This window comes from Grammomys surdaster, unplaced genomic scaffold, assembly GCF_004785775.1.
Source record: "Grammomys surdaster isolate TR1022 unplaced genomic scaffold, NIH_TR_1.0 219, whole genome shotgun sequence".
Lineage (NCBI taxonomy): Eukaryota > Metazoa > Chordata > Mammalia > Rodentia > Muridae > Grammomys > Grammomys surdaster.
The window spans coordinates 932,635-953,692 of NW_021604664.1; the positions used below are offsets into that span (position 1 = coordinate 932,635).

Genomic DNA, 21,058 nt, shown 5'->3' on the forward strand with positions numbered 1-21,058 from the left:
GAACAGAGATGAACAAGTACACCCTACTTGTCCTAAGCCTGGTGGTGATTCCGTGTAGAAATTCCTGTGATAATTAAACCTCCTCACCATCCAGATGTGATGGTGGATAGAACTTCAAAGTCACCATAGTCTGGAGACCAGTCAATAAAGGGATGGGAGCTTCCACTTAGGGATTGCTGTCCTTGAATTATGTTCTAAGTACATTTTAAATAGTAATCCGTATGCTACAAAGATGGCTCAGTGTTTAAGAGCCCTTGCTGTTACTGTGGAGGGTCAGGTTTCTAATCCTAGCAGTCACACTGGGCAACTTACAACTGTCTGAGGCTCTAGATCCAGAGGATCAGACTACCTCCTCTGAGCACTACACACACAGATGGTACATATACATACAGGAAAGCAAAATACTCCTCCACATAAATACAACAGACAAGTCATTAAAACACTTTAACGTGAATATAGGGTGAGGATTTAGGGAAACTCTCACTAAAGAATTTCATAAGATTCTAGGAGCATCTAAGAGAAAAAAATTTTTTTCCTTTTTCTTTCTCAGGCAATGATGGCTTTCCCTCCACAACCTGGTGTACGTTGTACTCCTCCAAAAAGTTCTAAGCCCAAGAATATGGAAAAAGAGAGTAAGTGTAAATCACAAATCAATCTGGGCTATCTCCGTCTAATCTCACCAAGGATAATAGGGTTGAAGGGGCCTGCTTCACTTTCTTCGACACAAATCTATGTGCTCTGGCTAAACTGCTCAGAGGCATACACACTGAAATCTCAAGGCACGTCAGCTCTTTCCTTATTAGCTGTATTTAGAATCATCTGTTCATTTTGACTAAGATGGTAAAGAAAAAAATTAAACAACATACTTATGCTTGCTTAATAGTTGGTTACTGGTGCCATGTAGAGACTTTATAAACCAGGAAAGAATAATTCCACAAGAACTGGCAAATACTGAACATGTCTTGCAACTAGAAACGTATTCAATCTTTTCTGTGCCTTGATCCATAAACCAGGATGCCTTATTTCCCTTTCCTTTGTTTTATGGCCATATCTTCTCAAAGCAATACTTATCACAGAAATTCAGAATGCATTATTATTAGAATGGACCACAAACCTTAAAGCTAATTATACCCACACCTGTGTCTTGTGTTTTTCTGTTATCTGGCAGTTCAGGAATTTCCCAGAACCTACAGAGTTCATGACTCCCAACAGATGGTGTGGTTCCTGACTGGAAATTCTTTAACGGCGGTTCCTGCTAGCAACAATGTCAAGCCTGGTAGGTGGCATGTCATGACGCAGATGAAGAGCCATCAGTTCCACTGGGAGTAGACATGAGCCTGCACAAACCTTGTGCTGCTCTTTCCCTGGTCACCAATCTTATAGTTCAGAGGAAAGGTGGTTCTGCTTCTATGTACAGGAAAGCCTATACATAGAAATGACAGTGCAGGGAGCCAGGAATTCCCCTCATGAAAGCATCTTCAAATAGGACAGGTTTGTGTTCCCACACTCACTGTTTCTTTTTAGAATGATGTTCCTCTAAATCCCAACAGGCGTCTATCCATGTTTATAGAGTCAGACTCTCTCACCTCTCCACTGTCGAGCTTACACACTCTTCTCTCTTGGCATCTCCTCTTCTAATAATGGTGAAATGTTCCTTCTTCCCATCAAAAGGCAATCCATCTCAGCCTTGTCTCAGTTCTTTAAAAACTTCCATATTTTACTTAACTCCTCTTTTTACCTTGTCTTCTGCACACAGACCTCTTAGATCAAATCCCCAGTCTTGATACTAAATCTACCTCTTGATTCCCACATCTCTCCCTACCACCACTTGTTTTAGTCAGATTTTCATAGTATGACAGACTAAGCTCAACACCACCTACATAATTTTAAGACTATGTGAAGGTTGATGGTTTGGGTCTATAATTTCAGAGTTCTCAGAGCTGTCTGCTGGTTCCATTACTTGTTTAGGTCCATGTAAAGAGGGACACATGGTATGGTAGGGAAGAACTACTCACCTCACAGTGGACAGAAAGTAGGAGGAAGGTTCCAATCTTTTGCTTTAAAGAAACATCAACAGTGGCCAGTTAGGTCCTGTGTCCAATAACTCATTCAACTATGAACTCACTAAGGGATGATGAGGTTAGAACTCTCATGATCAGACCACATCTCAATAGTGCCACCAGATGGGGTTCAAACGTTCAGTATACAAGATTTTGAGGAATTATTTCATATTCAAAGCACAACAATAATCTGCTTTCTGTGACAATCATAGACAAATCTCAACGGAAAGTTGTTTATACAACTTGCCCTCTTTGATTCTTGGACACATTTTTATCATAATAGCCTGCCTCAAAGTGTTAATTTATATATATTTATAGAGTATTCTGTGTGCATATGTACTACACAGAACTTTCTGTCTGGAAGGATATACTCCAAATTGTTAATACTGGATACTCTTCCTTAGGGAATAGAGTTTGCTGGTCTTCCTTCCTTCTTTGATGTATATGCCTGTATATACTTTAAATATATAACTAGCATATGTTATTTCCATAGTCTTTATTAAACAATTTAAAATCATCTTTTAAATTTGTTACAGAATATGTGTACTCATTTTCAAGAAGAGAAAGATAATAATAAATACCATATGATCTCCTTCCTTAAATAGAATTACTATTAACACTTCTTTTCTATAAATGATATTGTACACATAGTATTAATACACACAGTTATTACATGCTGTAATAATTTCAAATAAACTCTTTTATAAACTATTTCTTTAATTTCATGATGAATCATACATTTTATTATTCCCCAAAGATATCACTATATATATGAGTAATATAATCCTTATATAAAATTTTAAAAAGAAAATTGACATCTAAATTTTCCCTCTCATTTCCTTCAGTTCATCTTTCCAAGGCAACCTTTAGCATCCACACCTACAGAACACACCTCTGTTCTTGAATAACTTGGAAAATGATGGATAACTTAGTCTTGAACAGCCTTTACCTTCCCTTTCTGTTTGTGCGTGTAACTCTCTTCTCTTTTGGACTTCTTCGTTTCATATTCTCTTGGAGGTATCTGAATGATGGGGCTCCTCAAAGCTCTGTCTGCAGTAATACAATCTCTGTGAAGAGATGGCAAGTCATCTTTCTTTAGTACGTGACTTCTATGCTCATCAATTTGCCACTTATGTTCCCAACAGAGACCTCTGAATGTTTTACTCCTGTCCTTTCCAAAATCTTTTGTTTTGTGTGCCCTCAAAACGAACTGTGGATCTATCTTCTAAAAGTTGCTGAGAAGATCCATTAATGTCACTACCACTCAGTTTGTTCACTCATTTCACAAGATCAGGAGGTACCTTTGATGATTCAGAGATGATTCAACCCAGTACAGACTGGTGATTCTGTGGACAACATGCCTCATTTCTAAGACACAATCTCCCACAACCTGGGCCTCCATTGTCACTCCTTCACTGCCCTCCTTACCATTTCATTTGGGTAGTTCCATCTATTCCCTACATAGCAGAACCATGAACAATCCCCTTAATACATAAGATTGAATATGGTTATGTCCCTGTGTCTGTTCATGGAGAGCACAGGAGGAGGGGACGAGGTCTAAGTGCACCATTCTGCTTTCAGGTCCTTGAACACAGAAGCTCTTTTGTGTGCAAGGCACTTCCTTTACATGCTGCATTCCTTCTCCAACCCCTCCACTGCCCAGTTTCCGTCTTTTCATATGAGTGTTCTCTTTCTTAGCCTTACTATCTGGACTTGAAATCTACCACTTCTGCAAAGATGTATTCTAAATCTGGCCTCACTCTTGTTTTTCCAGGCTTTGATCACTTCCTCCCAAACGGTTTTTGGTAATTTTTCTTTTTACATTTTTTCTCTTTTCTCAATAGTTTATAGATTTTATAGAAAATGATGATGACTGTCTTGCCCTAGGTCAAATCTCCAATGCCCACATAGTGCTGTGTCTTACATGGGTAGGTATGAAGTAGTTGTTGAATGGATTTGTTTTCCTGTCCTCTGTTAAGAAATAGATACAGAATACTCAGACTCTTAGGAATCTCAGCCTAAATTATTAAACAGCTAAATTCAACCAAGAATGAAAGAAATCTCACACAATGAGAACTTAACGCAGTGGTATAAAAACCAGTGGTCCGGCCCAGGCTGGGTTCCATGTTGGTTCCATGATGCCACCAGAGGCCAAGGATTCTACCTTTCTGCCCGAGCAACCTCAAATTTACCTAAGCTATCATTTAAGTGTTTGACGTAGATAACAAGATGACCCTAAATGTGACAGACAAAGTCTTTTGAGGTGAGTCTAGTCTTAAGGAGCAATTTTAGAAACCCTACAGCATACTTTCTCTCATATCTCATGGGCCACATAAGTGCATGGCTATATTACTATTTTTAGCTGCAAGGATAATAAGATTTTATTTTATTTTTGGGAAACAATGGACCCAGGTGACAACTGAGGTTCTGGCATGAAGAATAAAAACATCTCAGGAGAGCAATCTCAGGAGAATCACTGTTGTGTGGCTAACGTGGGAAGCTTTGGTGGAGAAAGATTCTCACCATCCCTGATTTGGAGGGTGGAAGGTGAAAGACTGGATTTACCTGTGCTTGAAGTCTGACATCTTCCCAATTTCCTTTGTGTTTCCAGTCATTCTTACCTTGATAGCATGTAGAGATACGGAATTCCAAGACGAAGAGAAAGGTAATCTAGTTTTCCTGGGAATCAAGAGCAGAAGTCTCTGCCTCTTCTGTTCTGAGATTGAGGGCAAGCCAACTTTGCAGCTTAAGGTGAGTGGGTCAAGTCACTGATTAAAGTAAGTCAGGAAGCCTTCTGTCTAGGGCTACTTATCAGTTGCGGTACTATATAGTATAGTATAGTATAGTATAGTATAGTATAGTATAGTATAGTATAGTATAGTATAGTATAGTATAGTAACAGTATAGCCATGCAAGCTTGTAGCAGTCACAGGAAGGAAGAAACTTTCACCTGTCTAGTTCCCAAATAAGTAACAGTGCTGCTGAACAGATAATAGATATAGCCTTTTTTAAACCCCAGGGCAAAGATCCTATGAAATCAGAGCATTAAAGTCATGGAATTGTTTCTGCAAAGTGAAGGAAAGGTGGCTTCTCCATTCTTGGTCCTGGATAACTTTCTCTCAGACATCCACAGAGGTGCTAATATGCCACAGTCAGGCAAAGGATTTCTAATCTGGATTTTTCATAGTACATGTTCATATCAGTGTGCTAAAAGAAAAGATTTATAATTAAAACCCAAATCCCTTACTAATGATAGAAATTATAATGCATAAATTCACTCAGAGTTTGGGACTCTAGGCTGGTTGGCATGAAGCTGTAGATGGATGCACACCAGGATGCATACCCACCCTTACCCCATTCTATTCTAGGGAACACAATGCCTCAAAGAGTCAGTAACTCTCTGTATCACAGGATCTTTAGACAGATTATTGGAAATTAATGGGTGCCTGTTTTGATAGCTTGTTATTTTTTCATCTGTCTGCATCCCTACTCCCTATCCCTCCTATTGGATAACAGTTACTCCCTTGATATGTATCCACTGCTCAGTCACTGTAGCGCTTTTCACTGGTACTCCTCATTAACAAGCCTCTTTTTTTCCCTAGGATGCAGACATCATGAATTTGTACAATGACAAAAAAGCCCAGAAAGCCTTTTTCTTCTACCATGGCACAGAGGGCTCCACTTCTGTCTTTCAGTCAGTCTTCTATCCTGGCTGGTTTATAGCCACCTCTTCCACAGCAAGACAGACAATCATCCTCACACAGCAGAGGGGTGAAGCTAACACTAACTTCTACTTGGAATCTGAGACTTAGATACAGCATGAACCATATGTGGCCACTTCCAGGCTAAAGAATCAAACTGTTGAGAATCTTTTACTTGGAAACATAGCAAGGCATCTTAGAAGACCACCAAGCCATCTCTTCTCCAGTCATCTATGTCCAAAATGTCATTCATTTCAACATCATTCTGGCATGACATCCAAGAATCGTTTTTATCCTTTTCTGATCTTGTCCACCATCCATTCAGCACCAAGTCCAGTGAAGTCACAGTCTTACATGCAACTCTCCCTTCCTGTTCTCACAGGAGGCAATGGAGCAGAGATGTGGATTCCAAATCATCAGTGCAAGATTCTTCCTTCTTCACTTTATGTATGCTCAAGTAAAATATTATGTATATTTAAATGGATGATAAATAACTAAAAGATAAATCTCAAGGATGAGGCAATATAATATATTTTCTATGCCTTGGTAATTGAGATAGACTCAGAATATCATCAGTTAATAATTTGACACACTTGAATTATGGTGACTTTTAACCAAAGTTAATATAAAATGAATTCAAATTTCAAAGAGTCATTCACAGCAATTAGAATTTCAAACTAATTATACTGTTTTTATTTTACTTTATAAAGTGATTGGAAATTGAAGGGTCAGCTCAGATATTTTCTTGTGTTGTCTGGAATTTTAGGAATGTTTTTGGGGTAAGACCTTTAATATTCCACACGTGAACCCTCTGGCTGATTCATCTCTGTTTTACAATATTTACATTATATCTTGTCTTAATGTGCTTGCTGTTTTTCTGCTACGTCTTGTTTCATCCTTCTAAACTCCTGGAAGATCCTCTGGAGACAGGCACATTCACCAGTGAGGTTTTCCCTCACTCAAGCGAGGTTCCTAGATGGAGCAAGAGGGTTAATGAGATCTGAGAGGATGGGGGCTAGGAACAGCTGGGGACATCTAAGAGTGCTGAGTCAGCTGGGGCTTTTCTTTTTCAAAGATGAATCCTGTTCAGACAAAATAAGAAAGATGAACTGAAAGTTGGCCTTTGCAGAGAGGAACAGAGATGCATGTCTAGTAACTGGTACCAGGGAAAGCAAGCTTGGAGCTCAGAAACCCTCTTATCTTCGGAAGGGTACAACATTCTGACTCCACAGCTCTAAGGAAAAGCATGTCCAGGAGATGGCACCTCTGAGTGTTCAGTGCAACCATTCCTGAGCCAGAACCTCTATACATTCACTGCCTTGTGCACACCACAACAACCCCAGGAAGAAATTATTAATATCCCATTGTCTGGATGATAAAATTAGCCACACAGGGGTTTGCCTGACCAGGGTGACATATTGAGAATGTCTGTTTAGGAGAGAATTGTCATGGGACCATGTAGGAAAACCAAGTCTTGTTTCTTTTTAGGTCAAATGAGACAGTGTGTACCAGATCATAAGGGTGACTGGCTCCTTCTCACCCCTGTGTGAAGAGGCTTGCTGTCATTGTTCCACTGTTGTTGTGGCCCTCGTGTATTCTACTGTTTCTGGTGCTGCTTTTGTTTTGTAGTTGTAAGGTTGTTAACTTCTTAATAGTGTTGTAACCATCTGACTAGAATCCACTTTACCTGCCTGTTGACTCTGTTCTGATGACTCCTTGTCAGTTTTGTGATCTCTACAATATGTAAGTGTCTCAAAATGTATCTCTAAGACCAGCAACCCCAACAACTCTTAGGAATGTATTGAGAATGTAAATTCTCTTGCATCAGAAACTCTGGGGTTAAGGCTCAAGGATCTGTTTTATATATAAGCTTCTAGGTTATGGTGATATACACAAAAATGATAATACTACCCTATAGAAAATAGTAATAGTCACCAGAGCCTGAAAGTCATATGTACCTTAACCTCTGCCCTGGGAGGGAAGTGTGAAGAACAGAGTAGGGGTCCCAGTCAATAAGTGAGAGTATTACAACTTCACAGGCTCATGATCAAGTAAGGACATGATAGTTGAAAATCACATTACAGTAAAAGCAGGTTTAAGAATAATTTACTATGTGGGAGGTGAAAGAGCACCATACTGGTAATACCAGGGCAATGTCTGGTCTTAAATTATATGACCTAAGTGATATGTGGGTCCTGGCCATTCATATTCTCTCTCTCTCTCTCTCTCTCTCTCTCTCTCTCTCTCTCTCTCCCTCCCTCTCTCCCACCCACCCCCCCCCCCCCCCCCCCCCCCCCCCCCCCCCTCCCCCTCTCTCTCTCTCTCTCTCTCTCTCTCTCTCTCTCTCTCTCTCTCTCTCTCCATATATACATATGTATGTCACAGTCTCAGTGCTCAGTCCACAACCAAGGTTGAGAACCACTGCTTTAGGTCAGACCACTCAAAGATTGACTTCAGAGAAGCATCATGGAATCTTGTAGCCAACCAGAAAGCAGAACCTCAGGCCAAGCCAAACATACCTACTACAATCTACAGGTGATTCAGGGTAGGGTATCGTAATCAGTAGGAGGGGAAAGGTTTAGTTTAGCTTGGTAGCTGTCAATCAACCTGTACCTGCCTTGTGAATTCAGACTCTGGAACCAGAAAAGATTCCAGGAGAATCTAGCATAAGCCAGAACTGAGAAGCTCAGATCTCCTGTGACCTATATCACTGTAGTTAATTAGGATCTTACATAGCAGAGTCATCACTGCTATAAGCACAGAGCAAACTCATACATTGGGCACTCTAGTACAGGTTGATCAAACAGGGCCTTTGTAAGCAGGTCTGAATCATTAGTATAAAAGCCACAGAGAATGCAGTCCCATACCAGAAAGGAGGGCTGCAGGGAGGAGGCAGCATAAGTGTGGAGTGTGGCAGGAAGCTCCATCCCATTTTCCGAGTAGGAGACTAGGAGAACAATCATTGAGTAACCAGGCACAGGCCTTGTTCTCATGCATGGGAGGTGTACGATCTCAGAATAACTTTCCATTGTAATTGCCTGCCAAAGACACATTATTATGTGATGGAAGTATTGTTAGCACATCTGACACACTATACCTGACCTAGTACAGAGGGAACCCCCTGGCCACTGTTATAGCTAGTACTATACATTTAAAGAAATTAGGGGTTTGAGACAACCTCTGTGAATATTTGAAGGAGGCCCTGCAGTGTGTCTATTCCTTTTTGTACCATGCTGGGCTCCTGGGTACCCTCTGCCTCTCCCCTTCCCCAGTCTTCAGACTTCTATCTTGGCTCTGCCCTACCTCAGTCATTGCTGTTGGTATAGTGTCCACTAGCTAATGCATGGAAGAAGGATAAGAAGAACACAATTAACATGTCCTGGGTCCTATCTACAGTTTACACTCTTTCTTAGCGTGGACTAAGTCTGTGGGGAAGTAGACTGTGCCAGGAAACTTGGTAAGGTTGAGTGGACTGGAAGCCCCATACCTTCTGAGAGGACAGGAACAGCTTCACCACCTTCAGACCAGGCCCCTGTCATGTGATCACACTCCCTACATAGGAATGTGACTTATGGTTAGGTAGATCAGGACAGAGTTCTCCATGCTAATGAGGTATCTAGAGGCCCTGAGGGTTTAGCCAATAAGCTTCCCTTCCCAGACATTACTTCTTGTAAAAGGTATTTAAAATCTGGTCCACCCTGAGGAGGTAGTATGCACCCATTTTCCATTATGAACAATCAATAAACAGTTTGGAACCAAGGAATGTATTTCCCATCAAGAACCTCTTGGGGAGCATGGAGAAAGCCTTTATCTACCGAGCTATAGTCTAAATGTACTTCCAAGGCCCCTTTATGCTCTCAGACAACCTCTGATGAGCTGAGCCAGAGTTCCTCCTCCCCCAGGCTCTGGGCTCCTCGACCTTCGAGCCTTTTCTGTTCCCAACTTGCCAGACCCAGTGGTTTCTGGATGCCCAAGAGTTTGGGAGTTGCTGACCCTGGATTCCTCATTCCAGGCCCATGGACCCCTGGCCCTCTGCCCCCAACTCTTTGTGAGGTTTCCAGCGGTGACTGGATGCACGGGAGTCAAGGAACCCCAGCTTTGGCCTCCCACATCTTAGGCTGTGTTTTCCCACCCTCTGAGCAGCAATGTATTGGCACTTCCCTTGAGCCCAGCACCTGACGCCTTCACAGGGTAAATGTAGTCTAGCATCTCCATGTTTAGTCTGCCCAGCTGCATTCCCACAGTCCAGCAGCAGGGGGAATCACAAGGAACCATGTCAATCCTACTCATTTAAATAAGAATTAAAATTCTTACAACCCTTTCACGATAGGCACTTTTAGTAAGGTTCTCATTCCACAGATGAGAACATTGAGGTTTGTCCTAAGTCCTGAAGCAGTAATGTTCAAAACTTGTATTTGAATCCACACTTCAAAATCCAGGCCCCATGTACTTACGCCTAAGACAATACTCTTGTCTCACTTAAAGTCAAAATCCAGAACTTAATGGAGGAGACTTTTACCTTCCAGAAGGAGCCAGTCCTGAAACAGTCCTGACAGAAGGCTACAGTAAACCCCTTCATCTTTTACAAGGCTTCAGTGGACCCCAGCACATCTTGGACTCAGATACCTACCCTGGCTGGTTCATCTACACTTCTTGAAATTCTGGTGACCCTCTTGGTGTGACAGATACAGTTGACAAAAATAAACACACTGAGTTTTTGTTTGAGACTAGCAAAACTGATAGCAATTAAGAAAATACACTATCAAATGCCTCTCTTGGAAACTTCTCTAACCCATATCATTAGTAGAGCATGAAAACTATCAAGTTCTGTGGGTCTTATTTCTTATTCAAACATTAAATTTTTGATAATTCTTCTTGCTACCTTGAATCATCAGGCATCTGTGGAGCATATGATATTGTATCATTTAAGTAGGTCTAACCTGACACTTGTAATAAAAAGGGAAAAGATCTGGGTGCATGTTACACTTTGGAGTTACCCATATTGGTGTGTTTTGTTGACACTGTGGGAACTGGTTCTAAGCAGAAGTATACAGGAATGGTTATGTCCAGGTATAGTATCTAAGGAAGCAGAGCAATAGTCAGTTACCATCTAGTCAAGAGATAATGGGAAGGAGTGGGTGGATCTGAGACAGGGAGCAGTAAGGCTTAGTAACATACATCACAGAGCCTCTAGGTGTCTGTGCTGCCACTCAAAACAGAGCCTTATTTCTAAGCAGGTTCTGATTCTCCTAAAGGGTATCAGTGTTAGAAGAACAGAAACTCAGGGTCTAGAATCAGAGTAATGGGAAGACTTATAAATAAGTTGCCTTATTTCTGGCTTGTCAGTTGCAAGCAGTGATAGTTGCTTCAGGCTAAATTAAGAAAAATGTATACTAAAACAAAAAGAAGCTTACCAAAAAGAATACTGGACATATTCATATAAACAGAGATTATATGACACCAAACCACAGAGGAGTTCCACCACATGGCACAGTGGTGTCTATACACTTTCCCTAAGTAAGAGATACCCTACAGAAACAGTATGAAGAAAAGCTTTTGAACATGGAGCTCCACAACATGGGAGGCTGAGTTAATCTCTGCTGGTGACACTGTTAGGGTTGAGGATGGAAGGCTAAATAAGCCTAGATACAGATTCTGACCTAAAGAAGACCAATCACAATCTGGTCAATAACAAATGTTTATGGAGAATTGTTGGGAGCCGCGGCAGGTGCTGGCAAAGTCCGCCATCGCTAGGTGGCGCTGTCAGCCATAATTCTTCCTAGTAAACAAATAAAGTGCGCATGTGCCATGGTAAAAGCCCGCCAAAGCTAAGCCCATCCCACGGCGTTTGGCGCGCAACGAGTATACAGCCAATCAGAGGTGATTACGCCGCTCTAGGGTATATATAGGGCTTTCCCAGGGCTGGGGGTCGTCTTCTACCACCATTTTGGTTTAGGGAAATAAACGTGTTTCTACGGAAGGATTCTGGTGTGTGTGTGTGTGTGTGTGTGTGTGTATGTTTCTGCCGGTGAGACGACTACAGGCGTGCCCCTCACATTTGGTGCCGAAAAACCCGGGAGAAATTACCATCGCAGGCACGTTTTTCAGAAGACCCCCCGCCGCTCACCATCCACGCGTGGAATGAATCCAGAACCGTAGAACGAGGTGATGCTCTCTGAAAGATATGTCTGGTCTTGATTTTTTTCGTCTCCCTCCCCAGGCAGTGCTGGTACTCTTCCTTCTGGTTTTACAGGATGAGAAAAGCCGCTCGGCGGGCTGGGGAGAGGTAGACAAATTACAGGCCCACATGTCAGAAACAGAGACAGGAAGGAAACGCTGGGGAATTCAGAAAGGAAAAGAGAAAAGAGATATATTTAAGAAATCAGGCCTCCCCGAGAACCAATTCACGGGGATGAGAGATGAGAGAAAAAACGCTCTTGGGAGAGACGGGAGAACAGGAAGCCTCAGAAAGAAACCTCTGTATCTGGTAAAGGAGCTGGGCTTTTTACGGCGTGATAGCTCTGAGTCGGAGGGGCTAACTTCCTCTGAGTCAGAGGACTCAGATGAAGAGTGGTTTGGGGGAGACAGTCTAGGCGAATGAGGAATTGGCCCAGTGCCGATTTTGCCTAGGAGGTGACAGCGAAACATAGGTCAAGAGAATTCTAAATTGCCTGCAGCCTAAAAACTGCTTCAGGCGGGAAGAGCAGGGTTAAAAAGAATTAGAAAGCAGGGTATTGAAGTGTTAAATTAGCTGCCCACTACATCTCCAATGAACGAGATAAAAAGTTACATTTTAAATATGAGAGAGAGAGAGAAAGAGTTTTTAAAAAATACAGGTGCCCTCTCTCTGAGCTGTGTCAACAAAAAAGAATGAAAAGGCTATTTCAGAGTTCATCTAGAAGCAGAGAATTCGAGAGAGTCCTAAAATTCTCTGTAGTTCTTAGAGGTCCTTCCTTGTTGTTTGTCCTTGGTGCGCCAATGTCCACGTGTTTGTGTTTGCTTTTTGTTTCATTGTCTAAATGTTCTGTGTTTGTTACGTGTTCAAAAAGAAAGATCGTTAAAACTGCTTGATCCAACCTTTGGGAGCTAAAAAAGGTCTTTTCAGGAATTGAGGTTGACATAAGCTGCTTTTAAAAGAGACCAACAATATTTTGGGTTTTATAAGGAAGCTAAGAGTCGTTTTGTCCTAGAAAAACCTCTGTGACAAGGTGCTTTTCTCTTGAAATTACAGCTAGAAAGACAAGAAATTTTGTTTGATCTAAAAATAAGATATATAGCCATTTCATTGTTGTTTCGGATTGGTTTTAAAAGTATAAAAATGTTCTACATGTCTTGGTTATAGACTATTGGCTTAAATTATTGGGTGTAATTAAAAATTTACAACTTTGATAACGAAAGGTGGCGTGGAACTAGCTCAGTGTTAGAGTCGTTCAGAAACCAGGTATATAAAAAGTAAGATTTTAGACCAATGTCTCTTCAATGAGATTAAAAGCTGCTTCATGCATTCATGTGTAGAGAATTAGCAACAAAACTTTGTAGCATAGGGGTGGTCTGCTTGGTGTTGATTTTAGAGAAGATAGATTGTTTTAATTGGTTTTGCTTTTGCTTCTCAAAATTAATGGTTACACTCTAATGCTACAAAAGATATTTAAAAATTTAGTTAAACTGCCAGTATTCCATTGGCTGCAGTTGGCAGTTGTAATCTTGAGTTTAAAATTTTTTTTTTTGATTCGCCCATGTTATAGAAAGGGAGACAACAAGTAGAGTTAAATAAAAATATTTAAAACAAGTTGTGATACAGTGCTGGCCTGCTAAAGATTAAGAACAGAGAATTAGTGTCCAGAAATTAGAGATGAAGAGATTAGCTTGAGGAGCAAGAGGGGTTTTTTTTTTGTTGTTTTTGTTTTGTTTTATTTTTTACCACCTTTGAGGAGTTTACATGACTTTTCTATATTAATGCAAAAAGAAGAAGGAAGAAGTGGAGGAGAGAAAACATGGAGACATGGACATTATGGACCCCAGCCATATCTCCCTTTCTGGTGAAAGTGGCTTACCCCAGAATGTAGTACCCCCATCTATCCATCTACATGCCTCTGGGTTCATCCATCCCTTTGAGGGGCAAATGGAAGGGGCAGTGGTTTAAAGGTTACAAGCTGTGCCTTAGGATGCTTAAGCATACTCCCTATCTCACAGGTGAAGCAAGTTTTGTAGAAAGGACTATGAGTGAGAATGGTCTTTGTGTATCACAATGACATGGGACACCTCTTCTTTGGGCATTAGGGGATAGAGTGTGTTTTTTGTGGGGCTGATAGCTCGCATGTGGGCAGGCATGGGTCCTGTTGGGTGGAGTTGTGGATCCCAAGGCTCTGGGGAGCAGAAGCATGGGAATTTGACTGAGTATACTCCATGTGGTACCAGGAGGACACTGCTGGGCTCTGCCCAGCATGGGGAGATCTCAGTCTGAGGTCCCGCTGGGGCAGGGCTTTTGAGTGGGGACCCCCAGACAAGAAGGCATGCAGAGATTGACTGATCTCAGACTCCTGGGCAACCAGGCACCGTTGAGAGCCGAGGAAAAGTTGAGACTAGGGACATATGGGCTAAACCAGCCCACAGCCAAGAAGGACTAGAGAGAGAAGCCCCAACAGCACCATGCAGATAGAGACTCTTTGTTACTGGGACTCACTTGGCTGGCTCGGCTAGCTTGCTTGGATTGGCGGCCTCCATGGCGGGAACATAGAGAAGTTCAGTGGGAGATTAGGCAGTGGTGATGACTTCGACAGTGGCAGCTTATTAGTTAAAGGCCTTCTCCACAGTACCCCATGGTGGGGCCCCAATGACACAAGGAAGTCCATGGTTTTAAAGGATTTATTGACATGGCAGAAAGTGGATGAATCTGGCTGTACCCCCCACATGCCCAGGGCAGGCCTTTGGTTAAATATTGCTTGTAAGGAGAAGGGTCTGGGAAGGAATACTTAATTGGCTACACCCTCTGGCCTTCAGGTATCTCATTAATATGGAAATCTTTTGAGGATGAGGCCTATAGTCACACCCTCTACCTGTGGAGGGGCTGGTTGGTGCTGATCAATGGAAGTCTTGGCAGCCTGTCAGGAGCCTGGAGTCTGGGAGCGTGGAGAAATGTATGCTGTCCCTAGCAAGGTCTCTGGCCATTTCTAGCCAGTACTGTACGAGAAACCAAACTATCCTTCATGGTCCCACATTTTTTTGTTCTTCAGGCTCCAGAGCTATGTAGTGAGAATTTTGTTTTCTTTAAAAACAAAGAAATGTTATGTGACTATGTTTTGTTTTAATTCCAGGTGTGGGATATAGGACTGCTTCAGATTGTCCACAGCAGCTAATTATGATTTGTCTCATGCTCTGATGGGGAGTGATTCTACCAGCTGAAGATAGTTTATTTTTAGAATTCTCAGACTCTAGAGAGGATATTAAAATGCTAGAACCCTGAGAGGCTGTGGTAACAGCAGCAACATTAGCAGCAACATTAACCAGAAAGTAGTCTAATGATATTGATGTCCCCTCTAATCTTCTTTCTCTCCTACTTATTTTGGGAACTGGAAGGGATAAGGATGGAGTAGAAAATGGAACCCATAAAGTAGACAAAATTCCAGCTACAGAGCTATTCCTGCTTGTTACACTCTCTGAAACTATGGCCCTCCCCCACATCTCCATATCAACCTGACATGACTTATTCCCTTCATCCAACCTCAGGGTAACAGTGATCCTCATCCCATGAGCCTCAAAGTATGGGTACAGTGTAAGGAACTCATGTTTTCTTCAACATTTTACCACATAACTAAATTCCCATTTTAACTGCCTTAAGTTTGCCCAGCTAGTCAAGCCATTAGTCTTTGCTTTTCCTGGAATGGCATAAACTATCTTGTACTGACTTGTAGACCTGGATCAGAGCTTTGGAAACCAGTAGAATGCTTGTGTCAACACTAACAAAAATTAAATACAGCCAAATATTAAGAAGGACAAATTTCTATGAAAGATTGCCTGACAGTAACTGTCTCAAGAAACTGCCAGAACCACAAACTTGCATATAAGCCAATGTAAACATCTATAAAAAGTACTTCAGAAAATACATGTTCCTAGAAACTTCAATTCAGCTTCAGACTGAAATTGCTTTTCATCACTATGACCAAGAAATATTGTTTCAAAATGGCTGGAACAATCTTAATTTTTTAGCTTAAAAACTTCTCCTTGCCCAATGTCTTTGAGTGTATCTCTAGTCTGCTGTGATGTGCATATTCCCACAACAATGATCTGATATTCCAAAATAAATATCAATATTATTTGAAGAGATTATCAGTAATTCATTTTCCTTTTAAGTTGGCAGTTATATGAGTATGTAAATGTTAATTCAAGTCCTTGTCATTTTTACATTGACATAATCCTCATTATTTTAAATAGTCACAAGAAGTTTCTGGTCCATACTAAAGAAACTAAATATCTAATATACATGTTATTTGCACTGTTGGTAATCAAGTCCATGGCATGGTTTGGGGTTGGAGTATACTTGTGTATTTTTACCCACTTTGGTTGTGAAAAGTCTATGAATTGTTGGACTATATTAGTTTAAGTCCCTTACACTTCTCAGGATGGAGAGCCAGGCAGAGCAGCCTTTCTGAGCTTCAGCTTCAGGTGCACAACAGGTATCATAACAGAGATGAGAGACTGGTAACCCTAGAAGAATGAACACCAAGCAATTGAGTTGTTGAACAATTTGCTGAAATGACTCTAAAGGCCATACATACAAAGATATGCTTTAAAGCTTGTTACCTATGCCCTGAACTGCTTGCTGCCTGACTCTATCTTCCCTTGGGGGTTGGAGGTGAAGTGGTGCAGAATCAAGGACACAGATGAGAAATGCTGCAGTAACCTCGTCTGAGCACTGCTACAAGCTCCTTTAATACCCTCCACCCACACCCATTGGTCCCAAGAAAGCATCTCTTCTAAACAGCAATTCCTGATTGTCTGGCGTTGTCTGCACCAGCAATCCCTAATCCCAAACAGTCCTCAATTAGGTCCTCCTGCAGGAGATGATTTTGCAGCTATGCAGCCCACTGCATTTATGTAGAGGTGCCTGCAGTTCCTGCTACAAAAGCTGACCCCCCCAGGAGACTTGTCATAATGAGGATCTGAGAAGCAGCCTAGGAATCCTGATATTCTTTCCCAAAATGGGGTCCCCAAAAGGGGAACCAGAGTGTTAGCTTGCTGAAGCCAGTTAGGCCCCACTTCCTGAAGTTTCTATAACTTCCAAGAGCATCACCTTTGGAATAATATATGTTCAAAAAGAGTTTGTGAGATATACTTCAAATTCAAATTATAAAACTAGTATTCCAGAACACACTGAATGATATGTAGACTTTCAATAGAAAACATCATGTATCTATATCCACAAAGCTTTGAAACCCCTTGCATCTTGGTCCATCAATGCTAAACTATTAATATTATGCTGCTAATTTACCCAATCTTATCCAAGTCCCCAGTTTAGTTTCAGTCTTGACTTACCATCATGAAGATGAACTCTCATTTTGGAAGCAAAATGATGAAGAGTGTGTGTGTGTTGGGGTGGGGGGTAAGCATGACCTATTTTGTCAGTCCTGAACTCCCTTCCTGAAGACTTTTTACTACATGAAACAAATACACTCAGGACATATGCAAGACCCTGTGCTTTCCCTGACAGTAGGAAGGGAAGTATTCAAAATAACAGAGCCTATCATTTTACCTGGGTTCATTTGAGGGTAGCTTTAGCCAATGCAAGCTGAAGATGTACTAAGTTATTTTGTGAGATAATTAGCTCAAAAGCAAATGTAACTTGGCACACAAACTACATACTACTCAAAGCTGCTAAGGAGTTAAAAGAGCAGGGTAATTTCAAAATATTGGTAAGTGTTAGTCACTTCCTGCTTTAGCCAGTAAAGTCCTACTACCAAGGGACATATTCCGACTAATGATGGCTAAATGACATCAGAATGGAAGGAACACTAATTTGCTAAAAGAAGCTCTGGTCTGCATCTGGTCTAGAGCTTGTGATCTAAGCTTGCTACAAATTCTATTATTTGAGACTCTGCTTGGAAAGTCTCTGTCTTCTGCATAGGAAACAGAAGCTACAAAGTGATGCCTTTCACAGTGGATAAGAATAATATACACTGAATTACAAGATCACAATTTTCCTGAGGTACCAAGTGAGTACTGGAAAAACCTGGGAGAGTCACCAAGATGCTGTCTCAAAGTATTTTATGCTAAGAGACAAACCATCTCCAGCATGCACAAGCATCTATGTTCAATCCCAAGCACTGTAAAATAAATAATAAAAACATTAAAAACAAATATTCCCAATATGTACTATAAACCTACTGTTTTTATAACTTCTACCACACAGTGAAAGTGTGTACATTATCATGTTTATTTGAAAAGTCAATATCTAACTTCACTATCTTGTCAGTTTAAACTTCTGTGTGTTGACTCTTTTGCTTATAACGAGAGAATTAGTGGGGGTTTTTTAATAACAATAAATCACATGCTTTAGATAACTAATAAATCTTTTAAGTGCTAGCTGAATGGAGCATGTATTGAAATGGAATGTTATTTTTCTTCATAGAGATTACTTTAGAATATGATTAAATCAATGTGATTGAAAATGTGAAATGGGTATTAATAAAAATGTTTGTTCACCCATCCTAGAGGAACCACTGCACTGAGAGCAGTGGGTAAGAACCCTCCCCACAACTCTATGCCTCAGAGCTGCAGCTGGGAGCCTGGGCACTCAGGACCCATCACTCACCCAAATCCTGCCTTTTGGAATACCACTTCCCTTCAGCTATTAAAAACAATGAATTCATGAAATTCTTAGGCAAACGGATGGAACTAGAAAATATCATCCTGAGTGAGGTAACCCAATCACAAAAGAACACACATGGTATGCACTCACTGATACGTGGATATTAGCCCAAAAGTTCTCAATACTCAAGATACAACTCACAGACCACATGAAGCTCATGAAGAAGGAAGACCAAAGTGTGAGTGCTTCAGTCCTTCTTAGAAAGAATAACAAAATATGTATGGGAGCAAATATGGAGACAAAGTGTGGGACAGAAACTGAAGGAGGGGCCATCTGGAGACTGTTCCACCTGGATATCCATCCCATGTGCAGTCACCAAAGGTAGATGCTGATGTAGGTGCCAAGAAATGAATGCTGACAGGAGCCTGATATAGCTGTCTCCTTAGAGGTCTGCCTGAACCTGACAAATACAGAGGAGGATGCTCACAGCTAACCATTTAACTGATCATGGGGTTCCCAATGGAGGAGCTAAAGAGAAGACTGAAGGAGCTGAAAGGGTTTTGGCCCCATGGGGAGAGCAACAATACCAACAAACCAGAGCTCCCAGGGTTAGAACCACCAGCCTGGGAGCACATAAGGAGGGACCCATAGCTCCAGCTGTATATGTAGGGGAGGATGGCATTGTTGAGCATAGGTGGGTGAGGAGGTCCTTAGTCCTGTGAAGACTGGGTGCCCCAGTGTGGGGGAATTTGAGGTTGGGGAGGTGGGAGTGTGTGGGTGGGTGGGGGAACATCCTCATAGCAGGAGGAAGGGAGATGGGATGGGGATTTCTGGGTGGGGGAGGGAATGAGGAAAGAGGATAACATCTGAAATGTAAATAAAATATCCAATAAAAATTGTATGTTGAATAAATTAACTCAATGTTGATAAAAACAATAATTAAAAAAATTAAACTCTCCTTATTTGTGAGGACATGGTCTAAGACCTATGGTGGATGTCAGAAGCTGTGTATAGTATCAACAGTTACACTCACTTCTATGAAGAAATGTTTTCAGGCCTATGATGAATTTCTGAAACTGTGGATAGCATCAGCAGTTAAACCCCTTCTCTGTGAGGACACGGTCCAAGACCCAAGATAGATGTCTGAAACTAGCAATGGTATCAATAGTAAAACTCTCCTTATTGATGAGGATGTGGATTAAGACTTATGGTGGACACCTGAAGCTCTGGATAGTGTCAAGAGTTAAACTCTGAATCTCTATGAGGACATGGTCAAAGGCCTACAGTAGACTCTAAAAAACATGACTAGCATCAACAATTAAGCATACCTTCTCTTTGAGGACATACTACCTGACGCCTGTGGTGGATGCTGGAAGCTGCAGAGATGAACACTTAAACTCTTTTTCTCAGTGAGAACACAATCTGAGGTCTAGAGTAGATCCCTGAAGTTGTAGTTGGTATCAACAGGTAAGCTCTACTTCTCCGTGACTGCATGGTCTAAGGCCTAGTGGTGGATACCTGAAGCTGTGGGTATTTTCCACATCTAAACTTTCCTTCTACATGGAGACATGGTCCTAACCCTATGATAGAGACATGAAACTGTGGATAGTATCATGAGTTATAATCTCCTTCTCTGTGGGGTTATGGTTTAAGGTCCATTGTAGATGCCTGAAGCTGTGGGTATTATCAACAAATAAACACCCCTTCTCTGTAAAGACATAGTCTAAGGTCTATGGGAAGTGCATGAAGCCTTAGATAGTATCAAATTTTAAACTCTCCTTCTCTGTGATGACATTGTCAAAGGTCTGTGATGGATGGCACCACCCACAATGGGCCCTCCTACCCCCTTGATCATTAATTGAGAAAATGCTTTGCAGCTGGATCTTATGGAGCCATTTCCTCAAGGGAGGCTCCTTTCTCTATGATATCTCCAGCTTATGTTAAGTTTATACACAAATCCAGCCAGTACACCAAGCTATATCACTGTAATATATATGCAGAGGGCCTAAGTTAGACCCATTCTGGCTTCCTGATTATCAGTGAGCCTCTATATTCCCAGGTTTGTTGATTTCATAGATTTTCTTGTGGTGCCCTTGATCTCTAAAGTACCCTCCTACAAGCCCCCTTCCTTCTTTCACAGGAATCATTCAATTCTGTCTAACATTTGGCTGTGATCTCTGCATCTGTTTCCATGAGTTGCTGAGTGGAGCTCTCCAACAGTGGTTAATGCAGGCTCCTGTCTACATATATAGCAGAATATCATTAGAGATTTATTTATTTATTTATATTTATTTATTTATTTATTTATTGCTAGGCATGTTTGGTTGTCTCCTAGGTCTCCAGAGCCATCCAATGTTTGGTATGAATTTCAACCTGGACCAGTTATTGGTTAGCCACTTCCAAAATTTCTGTGACACCTTCACCAGAGCACATCATGTTGGCAAGACAAACTGTAGGCCAAAGGTTTTGAGGCTAGGTCGGTGTTTCAATCC

General features: G+C 41.3%; 1 protein-coding gene across 1 annotated transcript; it reads left to right on the forward strand.

Moving 5' to 3' along the window:
- Positions 1–556: 556 nt before the first annotated feature.
- Positions 557–5,872, forward strand: LOC114625528 (interleukin-36 beta-like). Its single transcript, XM_028772826.1, has 4 exons — positions 557–632; positions 1,169–1,276; positions 4,672–4,811; positions 5,663–5,872. The coding sequence occupies exons 1-4, from the start codon at positions 557–559 to the stop codon at positions 5,870–5,872; spliced, it is 534 nt and encodes a 177-aa protein (XP_028628659.1).
- The last annotated feature ends 15,186 nt before the right edge of the window (positions 5,873–21,058 follow it).